This window comes from Coregonus lavaretus (assembly GCF_964263955.1).
Source record: "Coregonus lavaretus genome assembly, chromosome: 24".
Classification (NCBI taxonomy): domain Eukaryota; kingdom Metazoa; phylum Chordata; class Actinopteri; order Salmoniformes; family Salmonidae; genus Coregonus; species Coregonus lavaretus.
In genome coordinates this window covers 42,242,212-42,257,089 of record NC_140011.1, presented here as the reverse complement: position 1 = coordinate 42,257,089, position 14,878 = coordinate 42,242,212, and the positions used below count along the sequence as shown (strand labels likewise).

The window sequence follows — 14,878 nt, the reverse complement described above, 5'->3', positions numbered from 1 at the left end:
GAGAGAGAGAGAGAGAGAGAGAGAGAGAGAGAGAGAGAGAGAGAGAGAGAGAGAGAGAGAGAGAGAGAGAGAGAGAGAGAGAGAGAGAGAGAGAGAGAGGAGAGAGAGAAGAGAGAGAGAGAGAGAGAGAGAGAGAGAGAGAGAGAGAGAGAGAGAGAGAGAGAGAGGAGAGAGAGAGAGAGAGAGAGAGAGAGAGAGAGAGAGAGAGAGAGAGAGAGATTTTTGCACAACACTGAACGCATGTGCCCTCCCCACCGAACGACCTGTAAAGAAAAAAGAAAGTTTCTTATTTTACTTAATATTTTTTCGATGGGAATAATATTTAAAAAAACGAAGGAAACATATGTGTAGAATATATTGAATATGAATCTTCTATAGAACATGATGATGCCTCTAGATCCTGTTGATAAAGTATATTGATGTTTTAGTGTCTGTGTGTACCATCGTTAGCTAGCTAGCTTCCTAGACAGCAGTTCAAACTGTCACCTTGCTGACAACGCTGCGTCCCAAATGGGACCCTATTCCCTATAGTGCACTACCTTTTGACCAGGGCCCGTAGGACCTGCGGTAGACTAGCATCCAGGGGGTGTACTTCTACATCATGGTGCCTCAAGCTAAAGAAACAGGAGATGGGGCTTTTCTGGCTCAGACAAAGCTACTTACTTACTTACATAGGGCCCTGTCCAAAGTAGAATAGGGTATCACTTGGGACACAGTCAACTTGTTGTACTTTAAGCAGAAAAAAAAACAGAGCCATCCTCCTAATCATTGACATGCAGAACTATTTTAAACATTTGTTTTATGTATTTTTATTTTTCTGACTGTTCATAGTTTTAATATAATCCTTTGTTTTTTGTTGCATTGTAACAGCACTAGGTCTTAAAGGTTACGTACCAAATGGCACTCTATTCCCTATAGATTGTACTACTTTTCACCAGGGCCCATACGGCTCTCGGCCAAAGTAGTTCACTATGTAGCAAATAGGGTGGCATTTGGGATGCACCCAAAGAGTATAGTTTCTCTTGCTCAGTGATCAGGGTTTCAAGCTGTACAGTGATACTATTAAAAAGCTTTTTCTAAATGATTGTAAATAGCACTAATCTAATGCGTATCCCCTATACTCCTCTTCCAAACTTCAAATGGAATAAATCCATCTGTCAACTAAATAAAGATTATTGAAGTGCAGCCATTGATTTATGACTTAATACATCTATAAACTAAATAAAGATTATTGAGGTGCAGCCATTGATTTATGACTTAATACATCTATAAACTAAATAAAGATTATTGAGGTGCAGCCATTGATTTATGACTTAATACATCTATAAACTAAATAAAGATTATTGAAGTGCAGCCATTTGACTTATGTGATCATTACTCTCATTAAACAATCATTACATTGTGCCTTGTTACAGCCCTCTGTCCTCTGTAGTGCCACTCTGAGAGCAAACAGACAGACAGACAGACAGACAGAGAGAGAAGGGCGTAATCTCTTACAGTAACAGTACCTCCACTCAATACACCAGTGTGTTTCATTACACCAAGCACAAAACAACACAGGACTATTAGTGATATTACACCACTGACTGACTCACTCAGCCCAAACACTGGCCTACTGTACTCTGTTTTAGAACCCAAACACTGGCCTACTGTACTCTGATTTAGAACCCAAACACTGGCCTACTGTATACTTGTTTTAGAACCCAAACACTGGCCTACTGTACTCTTGTTTTAGAACCCAAACACTGGCCTACTGTACTCTGTTTTAGAACCCAAACACTGGCCTACTGTACTCTTGTTTTAGAACCCAAACACTGGCCTACTGTACTCTTGTTTTAGAACCCAAACACTGGCCTACTGTACTCTTGTTTTAGAACCCAAACACTGGCCTACTGTACTCTTGTTGTAGAACCCAAACACTGGCCTACTGTACTCTTGTTTTAGAACCCAAACACTGGCCTACTGTACTCTTGTTTTAGAACCCAAACACTGGCCTACTGTACTCTTGTTGTAGAACCCAAACACTGGCCTACTGTACTCTTGTTTTAGAACCCAAACACTGGCCTACTGTACACTTGTTTTAGAACCCAAACACTGGCCTACTGTACACTTGTTTTAGAACCCAAACACTGGCCCACTGTACACTTGTTTTAGAACCCCAACACTGGCTACTGTACTCTGTTTTAGAACCCAAACACTGGCCTACTGTACTCTTGTTTTAGAACCCAAACACTGGCCTACTGTACTCTTGTTTTAGAACCCAAACACTGGCCTACTGTACTCTTGTTTTAGAACCCAAACACTGGCCTACTGTACTCTTGTTTTAGAAACCAAACACTTGCCTACTGTACTCTTTTTTAGAAACCAAACACTGGCCTACTGTACTCTTGTTTTAGAACCCAAACACTGGCCTACTGTACTCTTGTTTTAGAACCCAAACACTGGCCTACTGTACTCTGATTTAGAACCCAAACACTGGCCTACTGTACACTTGTTTTAGAACCCAAGCACTGGCCTACTGTACTCTTGTTTTAGAAACCAAACACTGGCCTACTGTACTCTGATTTAGAACCCAAACACTGGCCTACTGTACTCTGTTTTAGAACCCAAACACTGGTCTACTGTACTCTGTTTTATAAACCAAGCACTGGCTTAGTGTACTCTTGTTTTAGAACCCAAATACTGGCCTACTGTACTCTGTTTTAGAACCCAAACACTGGCTTAGTGTACTCTTGTTTTAGAACCCAAATACTGGTCTACTGTACTCTTGTTTTAGAACCCAAACACTGGCCTACTGTACTCTTGTTTTAGAACCCAAACACTGGCCTACTGTACTCTTGTTTTAGAACCCAAACACTGGCCTACTGTACTCTTGTTTTAGAACCCAAACACTGGCCTACTGTACTCTTGTTTTAGAAACCAAACACTTGCCTACTGTACTCTTTTTTAGAAACCAAACACTGGCCTACTGTACTCTTGTTTTAGAACCCAAACACTGGCCTACTGTACTCTTGTTTTAGAACCCAAACACTGGCCTACTGTACTCTGATTTAGAACCCAAACACTGGCCTACTGTACACTTGTTTTAGAACCCAAGCACTGGCCTACTGTACTCTTGTTTTAGAAACCAAACACTGGCCTACTGTACTCTGATTTAGAACCCAAACACTGGCCTACTGTACTCTGTTTTAGAACCCAAACACTGGCCTACTGTACTCCGTTTTAGAAACCAAACACTGGCCTACTGTACTCTGTTTAGAACCCAAACACTGGCCTACTGTACTCTGTTTTAGGACCCAAACACTGACCTACTGTACTCTGTTTTAGAACCCAAACACTAGCCTACTGTACTCTGTTTTAGAACCCAAACACTTGTCTACTGTACTCTTGTTTTAGAACCCAAACACTGGCCTACTGTACTCTGATTTAGAACCCAAACACTGGCCTACTGTACTCTCTTTTAGAACTCAAACACTGGCCTACTGTACTCTGTTTTAGAACCTAAACACTAGACTACTGTACTCTGATTTAGAACCCAAACACTGGCCTACTGTACTCTTGTTTTAGAACCCAAACACTGGTCTACTGTACTCTGTTTTAGAACCCATACACTGGTCTACTGTACTCTGTTTTAGAAACCAAACACTGGCTTAGTGTAGTCTTGTTTTAGAAACCAAACACTGGCCTACTGTACTCTGTTTTAGAACCCAAACACTGGCCTACTGTACTCTTGTTTTAGAACCCAAACACTGGCCTACTGTACTCTTGTTTTTGAACCCAAACACTGGCCTACTGTACTCTGTTTTAGGACCCAAACACTGGCCTACTGTACTCTGTTTAGAACCCAAACACTGGCCTACTGTACTCTGTTTTAGGACCCAAACACTGACCTACTGTACTCTGTTTTAGAACCCAAACACTAGCCTACTGTACTCTCTTTTAGAACTCAAACACTGGCCTACTGTACTCTGTTTTAGAACCTAAACACTAGACTACTGTACTCTGATTTAGAACCCAAACACTGGCCTACTGTACTCTTGTTTTAGAACCCAAACACTGGTCTACTCTACTCTGTTTTAGAACCCATACACTGGTCTACTGTACTCTGTTTTAGAAACCAAACACTGGCTTAGTGTAGTCTTGTTTTAGAACCCAAACACTGGCCTACTGTACTCTGTTTTAGAACCCAAACACTGGCCTACTGTACTCTTGTTTTAGAACCCAAACACTGGCCTACTGTACTCTGTTTTAGAAACCGAACACTGGCCTACTGTACTCTGTTTTAGAACCCAAACACTGGCCTACTGTACTCTGTTTTAGGACCCAAACACTGACCTACTGTACTCTGTTTTAGAACCCAAACACTAGCCTACTGTACTCTGTTTTAGAACCCAAACACTTGTCTACTGTACTCTTGTTTTAGAACCCAAACACTGGCCTACTGTACTCTGATTTAGAACCCAAACACTGGCCTACTGTACTCTCTTTTAGAACTCAAACACTGGCCTACTGTACTCTGTTTTAGAACCTAAACACTAGACTACTGTACTCTGATTTAAAACCCAAACACTGGCCTACTGTACTCTTGTTTTAGAACCCAAACACTGGTCTACTGTACTCTGTTTTAGAACCCATACACTGGTCTACTGTACTCTGTTTTAGAAACCAAACACTGGCTTAGTGTAGTCTTGTTTTAGAACCCAAACACTGGCCTACTGTACTCTGTTTTAGAACCCAAACACTGGCCTACTGTACTCTGTTTTTGAACCCAAACACTGGCCTACTGTACTCTGTTTTAGGACCCAAACACTGGCCTACTGTACTCTGTTTTAGAACCCAAACACTAGCCTACTGTACTCTGTTTTAGAACCCAAACACGTGCCTACTGTACTCTGTTTTAGAACCCAAACACTGGCCTACTGTACTCTTGTTTTAGAACCCAAACACTGGCCTACTGTACTCTGTTTTAGAACCCAAACACTGGCCTACTGTACTCTGTTTTAGAAACCAAACACTGGCCTACTGTACTCTGTTTAGAACCCAAACACTGGCCTACTGTACTCTGTTTTAGGACCCAAACACTGACCTACTGTACTCTGTTTTAGAACCCAAACACTAGCCTACTGTACTCTGTTTTAGAACCCAAACACTTGTCTACTGTACTCTTGTTTTAGAACCCAAACACTGGCCTACTGTACTCTGATTTAGAACCCAAACACTGGCCTACTGTACTCTCTTTTAGAACTCAAACACTGGCCTACTGTACTCTGTTTTAGAACCTAAACGCTAGACTACTGTACTCTGATTTAGAACCCAAACACTGGCCTACTGTACTCTTGTTTTAGAACCCAAACACTGGTCTACTGTACTCTGTTTTAGAACCCATACACTGGTCTACTGTACTCTGTTTTAGAAACCAAACACTGGCTTAGTGTAGTCTTGTTTTAGAACCCAAACACTGGCCTACTGTACTCTGTTTTAGAACCCAAACACTGGCCTACTGTACTCTTGTTTTAGAACCCAAACACTGGCCTACTGTACTCTGTTTTTGAACCCAAACACTGGCCTACTGTACTCTGTTTTAGGACCCAAACACTGGCCTACTGTACTCTGTTTTAGAACCCAAACACTAGCCTACTGTACTCTGTTTTAGAACCCAAACACGTGCCTACTGTACTCTGTTTTAGAACCCAAACACTGGCCTACTGTACTCTTGTTTTAGAACCCAAACACTGGCCTACTGTACTCTGATTTGGAACCCTAGCACTGGCCTACTGTACTCTGTTTTAGAACCCAAACTCTTGCCTATTGTACTCTGTTTTAGAACCCAAACAATGGCCTACTGTACTCTGTTTTAGAACCCAAACACTGGCCTACTGTACTCTGTTTTAGAACCCAAACACTGGCCTACTGTACTCTGTTTTAGAAACCAAACACTGGCCTACTGTACTCTGTTTAGAAACCAAACACTAGCCTACTGTACTCTGTTTTAGAACCCAAAAACTGGCCTACTGTACTCTGTTTTCGAACCCAAACACTGGCCTACTGTACTCTGTTTTAGATCCCAAACATTTGCCTACTGTACTCTGTTTTAGAACAAAAACACTGGCCTACTGTACTCTGTTTTAGAACCCAAACTCTTGCCTATTGTACTCTGTTTTAGAACCCAAACAATGGCCTACTGTACTCTGTTTTAGAACCCAAACACTGGCCTACTGTACTCTGTTTTAGAACCCAAACACTGGCCTACTGTACTCTGTTTTAGAAACCAAACACTGGCCTACTGTACTCTGTTTAGAAACCAAACACTAGCCTACTGTACTCTGTTTTAGAACCCAAAAACTGGCCTACTGTACTCTGTTTTCGAACCCAAACACTGGCCTACTGTACTCTGTTTTAGATCCCAAACATTTGCCTACTGTACTCTGTTTTAGAACAAAAACACTGGCCTACTGTACTCTGTTTTAGAACCCAAACTCTTGCCTATTGTACTCTGTTTTAGAACCCAAACAATGGCCTACTGTAATCTGTTTTAGAACCCAAACACTGGCCTACTGTACTCTGATTTAGCATTAGCATACGTCCTGGACACACTAAACAAAGGCCATAGCCATATCCCAGGGACAACTCAGGGCCTCCTGGTCCACAGCGGCACATCGACATTGCAGTGCGCTTGGCGACATCACACCTTTGATTTCATCCCGGCATAAATTGCTCTCTGCTTGGTTTGGCCCTCTGTGGATAATGTTAGCCACCACTGGTGTAGGGAGAACTACTATTCAAAGAAAAACATTGAGCTAGTACAGTTTCTACGTCCCAAATGGTACCCTATTCCCTTTATAGTGCACTACCTTTGACCAGGGCTGTGGTCAAAAGTAGTGCACTAGATAGGGAAAAGGGTGCAAGTATTTTGGAGAGAGTGGATCGAGTCTGCAATAGTCTGTCCTCCCTGTCATAACGTACCTCACACTGTTAGTAGTCTGTTGTCCTCTCTGTCATAACGTACCTCACACTGTTAGTAGTCTGTTGTCCTCTCTGTCATAACGTACCTCACACCGTTAGTAGTCTGTTGTCCTCTCTGTCATAACGTACCTCACACTGTTAGTAGTCTGTTGTCCTCTCTGTCATAACGTACCTCACACTGTTAGTAGTCTGTTGTCCTCTCTGTCATAACGTACCTCACACTGTTAGTAGTCTGTTGTCCTCTCTGTCATAACGTACCTCACACTGTTAGTAGTCTGTTGTCCTCTCTGTCATAACGTACCTCACACCGTTAGTAGTCTGTTGTCCTCTCTGTCATAACGTACCTCACACCGTTAGTAGTCTGTTGTCCTCTCTGTCATAACGTACCTCACACTGTTAGTAGTCTGTTGTCCTCTCTGTCATAACGTACCTCACACTGTTAGTAGTCTGTTGTCCTCTCTGTCATAACGTACCTCACACTGTTAGTAGTCTGTTGTCCTCTCTGTCATAACGTACCTCACACTGTTAGTAGTCTGTTGTCCTCTCTGTCATAACGTACCTCACACTGTTAGTAGTCTGTTGTCCTCTCTGTCATAACGTACCTCACACCGTTAGTAGTCTGTTGTCCTCTCTGTCATAACGTACCTCACACTGTTAGTAGTCTGTTGTCCTCTCTGTCATAACGTACCTCACACTGTTAGTAGTCTGTTGTCCTCTCTGTCATAACGTACCTCACACTGTTAGTAGTCTGTTGTCCTCTCTGTCATAACGTACCTCACACTGTTAGTAGTCTGTTGTCCTCTCTGTCATAACGTACCTCACACTGTTAGTAGTCTGTTGTCCTCTCTGTCATAACGTACCTCACACCGTTAGTAGTCTGTTGTCCTCTCTGTCATAACGTACCTCACACTGTTAGTAGTCTGTTGTCCTCTCTGTCATAACGTACCTCACACTGTTAGTAGTCTGTTGTCCTCTCTGTCATAACGTACCTCACACTGTTAGTAGTCTGTTGTCCTCTCTGTCATAACGTACCTCACACTGTTAGTAGTCTGTTGTCCTCTCTGTCATAACGTACCTCACACTGTTAGTAGTCTGTTGTCCTCTCTGTCATAACGTACCTCACACTGTTAGTAGTCTGTTGTCCTCTCTGTCATAACGTACCTCACACTGTTAGTAGTCTGTTGTCCTCTCTGTCATAACGTACCTCACACCGTTAGTAGTCTGTTGTCCTCTCTGTCATAACGTACCTCACACTGTTAGTAGTCTGTTGTCCTCTCTGTCATAACGTACCTCACACTGTTAGTAGTCTGTTGTCCTCTCTGTCATAACGTACCTCACACTGTTAGTAGTCTGTTGTCCTCTCTGTCATAACGTACCTCACACGGTGAGAGTGGTCTTGTTGTTTGTAACCAGTTGTTTCACTATTGCTGCTGTGATTTCATTTAAGCGTCACTAATCCTGTCGAGAAGTTGGCATAAGGTGACTGGGTGTGTGGTCCCTGATGTTATCATCACATTGTATTTATTTATGGAGGTGCTGAAATAGGTTGCTGTGACAATGCGATTACTGACAGTAAATTTCAGCCTCACGGTATGTGTGTGTGTGTGTGTGTGTGTGTGTCTTTCTGTGTGTGTGTGTGGGGGTTTCAACACTGTAGCATTTTTTAAAGGTCAGCTAGTGACACTCCTCCTGTGAACAAACCTCCATTGTGATGATGATAATAATAATGTAATCATTGTGTTTTTATCCAAAGCAGTGAACACAGGCTGTTGACTGATATTTGTAACCTCACATACCCTTTCTGATTGCCCCTGAGGTGATTAATCAATTTGACTTGAATTGACTGTATGAGGCCATCTGAACCACTTTCATGTTCCAGTGGTGTATACTCAGGCCGGGATTCAACCACAGCGCACCTTTTAAAAGCTATGTTCCCGAGTTTGCGTGGACCACATTCACGATAAATGCCGCATATGTCGGACATTACCTTTTAAATAGGCCATCCCGCTGAATCCCAGTCAGACTTTAGGCCTACCCACACTGTAATGCTGTTGGTAGCTGGCAGCACCGCACTCAAGCTAATGTTCTCTATCTTCACCAGCAGCATTCACTGGATTCACACTGGCAGGTAATACATGCATCAGTATCTGGCGCCACCTTCTGGCTAGAACATGGTATGACTGGTTGAGAATAAATAAAAGACCAGCAGAGGACTTTTTGTGATGAGTTTTATAGAGGGTAGCCTCCCCTGTTTATTAGACAGTATCAATACTGGTTGAGAGTCAATCAGACAACACAAGCAGAGTGCTTTTTGTAATGAGATTTATAAAGATGCTATTTGAATGTCTAGTTTCATCTCCGTTATATTCTTTGAGAATAGTAGTATCTAACAAAGCCAGAGCGATAAGATGACTCTCTAGCCTATACAAGTCATACTTTTTAAGAGGAAACAGATATTTTACACTGTTACAGAACCAAATGTGTGCGAGTGTCATCTAGTGATAACAGACAGTGTTGGGTTTAGTGTGTTAAAACATGTTATAGCCCTGAGTTAACATGTTATAATCCTGAATTTAAATGTTATAACCTAACCATTCATCTAGTGATAACAGCCACGGTGTTGAGTTTACTCTGTTCTGTCCTGCTATTCCTCCAGCCCTGTCTCCAGCGCCCCAGGATGGCTCTGATCTCCTTGGTCCTGAAGCAGTAGATGAACGGGTTGGCGACCGGGGGGAACAGGCTGTAGAATAGAATAGGTACTTTAGAAGAAGATTACTTTACTTTGTCAGTTAACACAGAAATATTTTCAGTTTAAGTGCCTCGCTCAAAGGCACAACAGTAGTGGTTCATTCCACACTTTCTCATCGCCCGGCCCGGGACTTGGAAGTGGCAACCTTTGGGATCCCGGCCCACCTCTATAACCTGTGGTCTACCTACCTGTAGAAAAGGGTGAGGCCGATGCGGAGGTCAGAGGTCATGGTCAGGTTGGGGATGTAGGGGGTAGAGTAGACTACGAAGCGGGGGATGTAGTAAATAAGGATGATACAGCCCTGAGTAGCACAGGTAGAGAAGGTCTTCAGCCTGCCCTGGGTTAGAGAGAGGAGAGTAGTGGATTAGGGGAAGGGTTTAGTTTAGATAAGAATGATACAGCCTTGAGTAGCACCGGTAGAGAAGGTCTTCAGCCTGCCCTGGGTTAGAGAGAGGAGAGTAGTGGATTAGGGGAAAGGTTTAGTTTAGATAAGAATGATACAGCCCTGAGTAACAGGTAGAGAACGTATTCAGCCTGCCCTGGGTTAGAGAGGGGAGAGATGGAGAAAGGTTCTCAGTGGGTTAGGAGAGAGTACTTAAAATTAGGGACACAGACAAGAGAGGACACACACCCTACCACTCCTCCCATACAGCCCCCCAGCACAACCCCCACCCACCCACCCTCACCACCCCTCCTCCCACACAGCCCCCCTGCACCCCCCACCCACCTGCACCCCCCACTCCACCCTCACCACCCCTCTTCCCACACAGCCCCCCTGCACCCCCCACCCACCCTCACCATCCCCCACCCACCCACCCACCTGCACCCCCCACTCCCACCCTCCACACCCCCTGAATTCTGACCTGTGCGTTGGCCATGCGCATCACAGTGACGATGATGTTGACGTAGGAGAAGATGATGAAGGAGAACGGGACGAAGAGGACGAAATAAGCAAGGCCAATGGAGCTGGCCTGGATCGCCGCCATGTTGGAGCACGACAGTTTAGTCAGGGACACAGCATCACAGTAAGCATGGAGGATTCGGTTGGGACCACAGAACGCTACTTTCTGGGAGATAAAACACACACAAAAAAAAGTCATTGTCAATTTGTCAAATGTATTCAGAAAGCCCTTTTTACATTAGCAGTACGTAACCCGGCCTAGACCCCAAAAGAGCGTCACAGTTAATGTGAAGGAGCAGGTTGGGCCCACAGAACGTTACTTTCTGGGAGGTGAAGCAAGGACACGTTTAGAGGAGATACTGTGTCATTCTCAATCAATACGATTTATTTATAAAGGCCTTTTTACATCAGCAATGTCCTTTAAACAGTAACCTAGACTACAAAGAGAAAACCGAATCAGAGTGGTAAGGAAAAACTCCCTAAAAGGAGGACAATTTGAGAGGAACCAGGCTCAAAGGCCCATAGACCCATTTTCTTCTGGCTGCAGCATATGTTTTATTGTAAAAGTATCAAGTTTAAATGTCACGTGTACAAGTACAGTGAAATGCCTTTCTTGCAAGCTCCAAACCCAACAATGCAGTAATCAATATCAACGTCGCACTACAAGTAACATAAGGTAGAACAAAAACACAGGAGAAATAAACATAAGAAATAAGAAGAACAGGAGAAAGTAAGAAGCTGAATACAGGGTCAGTTCCAGTACCATATTTACAATGTGCAGGGATACTGGAGTGAAAGAGGTAGATATGTATAGGGGTAAGGTGACTAGGCATCAGGATATATGATTAACAGAGTAGCAGCAGTGTATATGATGATTTGAGTGTGTGTGTGTGTGTAGTATATACAGTACTAGTCAAATATATGTTATATTTGAAGATTCTTAAAAGTAGCCACCCTTTGCCTTGATGACAGCTTTGCACACTCTTGGCATTCTCTCAACCAGCTTCATGTGGTAGTCACCTGGAATGCATTACAATTAACAGGTGTGCCTTGGTAAAAGTTAATTTGTGGAATTTATTTCCTTCTTAATGCATTTGAGCCAAACAGTTGTGTAGTGACAAGGTAGGGGGGGTGTACAGAAGATAGCCCTATTTGGTAAAAGACCAAGTCCATATTATGGAAAGAACAGCTCAAATAAGCAAAGAGAAACGTCAGTCCATCATTACTTTAAGACATGAAGGTCAGTCTATACGGAACATTTCAAGAACTTTGAAAGTTTCTTCAAGTGCAGTCACAAAAACCATCAAGTGCTATGATGAAACTGGCTCTCATGAGGAGCGCCACAGGAATGGAAGACCCAGAGTTACCTCTGCTGCAGAGGATAAGTTCATTAGAGTTAACTGCACCTTAGATTGCAGCCCAAATAAATGCTTCACAGAGTTCAAGTAACAGACACATCTCAACATCAACTGTTCAGAGGAGACTACGTGAATCAGGCCTTCATGGTGAAATTGCTGCAAAGAAACCACTACTAAAGGACACCAATTAGAAGAAGAGACCTGCTTGGGGCAAGAAACACAAGCAATGAACATTAGACCGGTGGAAATCTGTCCTTTGGTCTGATGAGTCCAAATTTGAGATTTTTTGTTCTAACCGCTGTGTCTTTGTGAGACGCAGAGTAGGTGAACGGATGATCTCTGCATGTGTGTTTCCCACCGTGAAGCATGGAGGAGGAGGTGTGATGGTGTGGGGGTGCTTTGCTGGTGACACTGTCGGTAATTTATTTAGAATTCAAGGCACACTTAACCAGCATGGCTACCAAAGCATTCTGCAGCGATACGCCATCCCATCTGGTTTGCACTTAGTGGGACTATCATTTGTTTTTCAACAGGACAATGACCCAACACATATTTTGAAGAATCTAAAATATATTTTGATTTGTTCAACACTTTTTTGGTTACTACATGATTCCATATGTGTTATTTCATAGTTTTGATGTCTTCACTAATATTCTACAATGTAGAAAATAGTAAAAATAAAGAAAAACCCTTGAATGAGTAGGTGTGTCCAAACGATTCTGTTATTATTTAAACTTATTTTTTTGTGATAAAGATATGCCAATTTGATTTACCTAGAAATGTAACAGTAGTGCCCTGGAACATTGTTTTGTTATGTGCTACCTTGGTGAAGTCTCAGGCTGTTAGGCCCTCTAATGTAATAACGTAATAAAATATAAAATCTCTATTATAAATCTAAAATAATAATGTAGTAACAGTATTATCATTATACATTATTTTATCATTCCAGTACCCTGGTGAAGTCTATGGTGCCGATGGCAGGTGAGACTGTGGCTGACATCCAGGAGAAGACCGTTAGACCACTCATAGTCTGGTTGGTCATCAACATAGGGTATCTAGAGAGGGAGATGGAGGGAGGGCGGAAGGGAGATAGAGAGAGAGGGGGGGGGGGGGATGGAGGGAGATGGGAGAGAGAGGGAGATGGAGGGAGGGCGGAAGGGAGATAGAGAGAGAGGGGGGGATGGAGGGAGATGGGAGTGGGAGAGGACCCCAAAAAATTATGAAATACTTTCCTCCCAACACACTTGATTTATTTTGCATCAATAAAATCATAACGCATAATATGTGTTGCTGTTGTTGTTACCTGAGAGGGTAGCAGATAGCTAGGTACCGGTCCATAGCCATGGTCATCATGATGAGAGAGTTGAGCGTTCCAAAGTAGTGGATCATTTGTTCCTGGAACAGACAGGTATGAAAGGAGATCGTCCCGTCATCCCACCACCACCGAGCTATCACTTTGGGAAGGGCCACTGTGGCAAAACCTGGAGGGGAGGGGAGAGAGAGGAGGGGAAGGGAGCGGAGAAAAGAGGAGAGAGGAGAAGAGAGGAGAGAGGAGAAGAGAGGAAACCACGTTAGATTATTGAGACAGACAGGAAATCCTCCTGTTGTCCCACCAGCACCAGGCTATCACCTATGGCAGGGCCACTGTGGAAACATTCTGGGCCCCTAGTTCTAACCTCTGTCTCTGCGAGAGAAATGAAACACAGCGGCCTTGTTCAAATGCTCATCCTTTTCTTGACGTAATCACTGATCGATAACAGATCTGTACATGACTGTCTGACGTCAGAGAGGGATTCTCCACATGATTAAAGGAGGGACACATGATACACATTTTAACAGGACACTTTTCCTCTCATGACCTCTCCCCTCTCATTACTGCCTGAGCACCAGCAAGACACATTTAAACTCCCTCAGCAGTCACATTGGGGAAGGACAGAAAGAGAGAGATAAAGGGTACACATTTGAACAGGATAAACATTCTACCTATACCTGATAGAACCAGGCTCAGTATCTCTTACCTATATCTGACAGAGCCAGGCTGAGTATCTCTTACCTATACCTGATAGAACCAGGCTGAGTATCTCTTACCCATATCTGACAGAGCCAGGCTGAGTATCTCTTACCTATATCTGACAGAGCCAGACTGAGTATCTCTTACCTATATCTGACAGAGCCAGGCTGAGTATCTCTTACCTATATCTGACAGAGCCAGACTGAGTATCTCTTACCTATATCTGACACAACCAGGCTGAGTATCTTACCTATATCTGACACAACCAGGCTGAGTATCTTACCTATATCTGACAGAACCAGGCTGAGTATCTTACCTATATCTGACAGAACCAGACTGAGTATCTTACCTATATCTGACAGAACCAGGCTGAGTACCTTACCTATATCTGACAGAACCAGGCTGAGTATCTTACCTATATCTGACACAACCAGGCTGAGTATCTTACCTATATCTGACAGAACCAGGCTGAGTATCTTACCTATATCTGACACAACCAGGCTGAGTATCTTACCTATATCTGACAGAACCAGGCTGAGTATCTTATCTATATCTGACAGAGCCAGGCTGAGTATCTTACCTATATCTGACAGAGCCAGGCTGAGTATCTTACCAATATCTGACACAACCAGGCTGAGTATCTTACCTATATCTGACAGAGCCAGGCTGAGCATGATGATGTACATGGGTTTCTGCAGGCTGCGCTCCAGGGCAAACAGCACCACCAGCAGGAAGTTCCCCACCACCGTGGTCACATAGATGAAGAAGAAGAACCAGGCCACCAGCTTGTAGAAGGATGGATGAAGCCCCGGGAAGCCCACGATCACAAACTCTGACACACGCGTGTAGTTCTCATTCACCTCAAACATTCTGTACTGGGGAAGGTGGGGGGATGG

The 14,878-nt window shown here is 43.4% G+C and overlaps 1 protein-coding gene across 1 annotated transcript; it reads right to left on the bottom strand.

Annotated features, from left to right (window-relative positions):
- Nucleotides 1–8,175: 8,175 nt before the first annotated feature.
- LOC311099888 (olfactory receptor 10A4-like) lies at nucleotides 8,176–14,851 on the bottom strand (the record flags this gene model as incomplete). Its single annotated transcript, XM_084140608.1, has 6 exons — nucleotides 8,176–9,703; nucleotides 9,901–10,049; nucleotides 10,576–10,842; nucleotides 12,924–13,026; nucleotides 13,275–13,452; nucleotides 14,629–14,851. 6 exons carry the CDS (start codon nucleotides 14,849–14,851, stop codon nucleotides 9,559–9,561), a joined length of 1,065 nt encoding a protein of 354 aa, XP_083996734.1. The 3' UTR covers nucleotides 8,176–9,558.
- Between the last annotated feature and the right edge of the window lie 27 nt (nucleotides 14,852–14,878).